Source organism: Festucalex cinctus, chromosome 11 (assembly GCF_051991245.1).
Source record: "Festucalex cinctus isolate MCC-2025b chromosome 11, RoL_Fcin_1.0, whole genome shotgun sequence".
NCBI classification, from domain to species: domain Eukaryota; kingdom Metazoa; phylum Chordata; class Actinopteri; order Syngnathiformes; family Syngnathidae; genus Festucalex; species Festucalex cinctus.
Window position 1 is genome coordinate 16346887 of NC_135421.1, and position 1828 is coordinate 16348714.

General features: G+C 42.8%; 1 protein-coding gene across 2 annotated transcripts in view; it reads right to left on the reverse strand.

The window, feature by feature from the left end:
- Positions 1–372: 372 nt before the first annotated feature.
- The window catches only part of LOC144030936 (protein FAM171B-like), a 21270-nt gene continuing 19814 nt past the window's right edge, over positions 373–1828 (reverse strand). For both annotated transcript variants that reach the window (XM_077537603.1, XM_077537600.1), the window contains one exon: positions 373–1621. In XM_077537603.1, coding sequence (XP_077393729.1) covers positions 799–1621 — 823 coding nt within the window. In that variant the 3' untranslated portion in view covers positions 373–798. The remainder of the gene's footprint in view (positions 1622–1828) is intronic.

Below are 1828 nucleotides of genomic sequence, written 5' to 3' on the forward strand. Positions count from 1 at the left end.
TGCACTGAGACGCCATTTAACGTTTATGGCGGCATACATCGTGATTTTACTAATCATTATTGGACGTTTTTGGCGGTCAAAGAGTTAAAGTGAGAATTCTGACTTGAGTCTGACTTTAAAGTCAGAATTCTGACTTAATTCTCAGAATTCTGACTTTAGTCTTTAGAAGTCAGAATTGTCACTTTAAAGTCAGAATTCTGACTAAAATCAGACTCAAGTGAGAATTCTGACTTTAAAGTCAGAATTTTGACTAAAATCAGACTCAAGTCTGAATTCTCACTTTAAAGTTCTGACAAGTTTCTGCCTGGAGAATAAAGTCAGAATTCTGAGCATAAAGTCAGAATTCTGACTTTAAAATGAAAACTAAGAGAATAAAGTGACAATTCTTACTTTATTAGTACTACTATTATTCTTACTTTAAAGTCAGAATTCTGACTGAAGTTAGACTAAAGTGAGAATTCTCACTTCAAAGTCAGAATTCTCACTTTAAAGTCAGAATTCTGACGACTTATTAGTACAACTATTACTGTATTCTCACTTTAAAGTTAGAATTCTGAGAATAAAGTCAGAATCTGACTTTAAAGTCAGAATTGTCACTTTAAAGTCAGAATTAAAATGTGTGTTGTTCAAAATGAGCTCATTGGAAAGAATGTATTGTTAGGTCAAGTGACTTAAGATCAACTTAAAATGAGTAACTGTTAAATTGCTAAGCAGATTTTGTGAACCCGAACCGCGACCAGTCCGTAATCGCACCTGCTGTTGTGTTCCGCTGCAATCACTTGCAGACTCGCGCGAATTTCACTGCGACGTATGTTTGCCGCCGGACGTCCTCTTGACGAACGTGGCGGTGCGTTCCAGAGTCGCGGATCTCCTCCCGGCCGCCGGGTTCATCTCGATCATATCCACGCCCGAATCCAAACTGGTCTCTTGACTCCCCGCCGCCGCTCGCCTCCTGCGCTGTTGTTGTTCGGCGACGGCGTAACGGATTTCGGCCGCAGGCTTACCCTCCAGACTGACGAACCAGGCCCGGGGGGGCTGCGACGACGAGAGTTCCGTCGCGGCGTCCATCGAGCGTCGGCCGGCCCTCATTTGACTTAACGTTTCCGGAACCGACGCCGATTCCAGGAGACCGTACTGGCCTCTGCTTGGCGGCGCCAGAGCGGTTTCCAAGTTGTCGACGTTTCCTCCGGGATCTCGTCCCTTGTCTTGTGACGCATTTGCGTCTTTGCACCTTTCTTCGCTCAGTTTCTCAGCGTGCAAAGGTATCGATTGAGTCCAGTGGGGGTTCTGCGGTTGGTCTTCCACTCGGAAAAACGCAGACGCGTGCAGAATGGCAACGGGCTGGTTGTAAAATATGAGCGAGTCCGTCAGAGATGGGATCAGCTCCGTCGTATCGCTCGAATCGTTGAGCTCGGCATTGGCGGCCATTATATTGCCGTTGTAAATGGATACGCTGACATTATTGCGTTGCTCATCTCGTCTTTCTTCGCTTAGCAACAAGCGTTTGAGGCCATGCTGAGATTGAGAAGATCCGAAAATGTCTTGGTTGCTGCCGGTGGAGGTGGATTGGTCTTTTGTCGTCAGCGGTAGCGTGTGCGTCACTTTTGTTGGCCTCGCAGAGCTTTTGAGAGAAGAGAGAGACGAGACTTTAGGCTTTGAAACGCTCATCATTGGAATATACAATAGTTAACTCCAACTCATTGTATTTACCATATAATAAAATAAAAAATAAATAAAATAAAATAGAAGATAAATATAAAATATAAAGTTAAAATAAAATAAAATAAAAATATAAATAAAAAATAAAACAAAAATAATATAAATAATA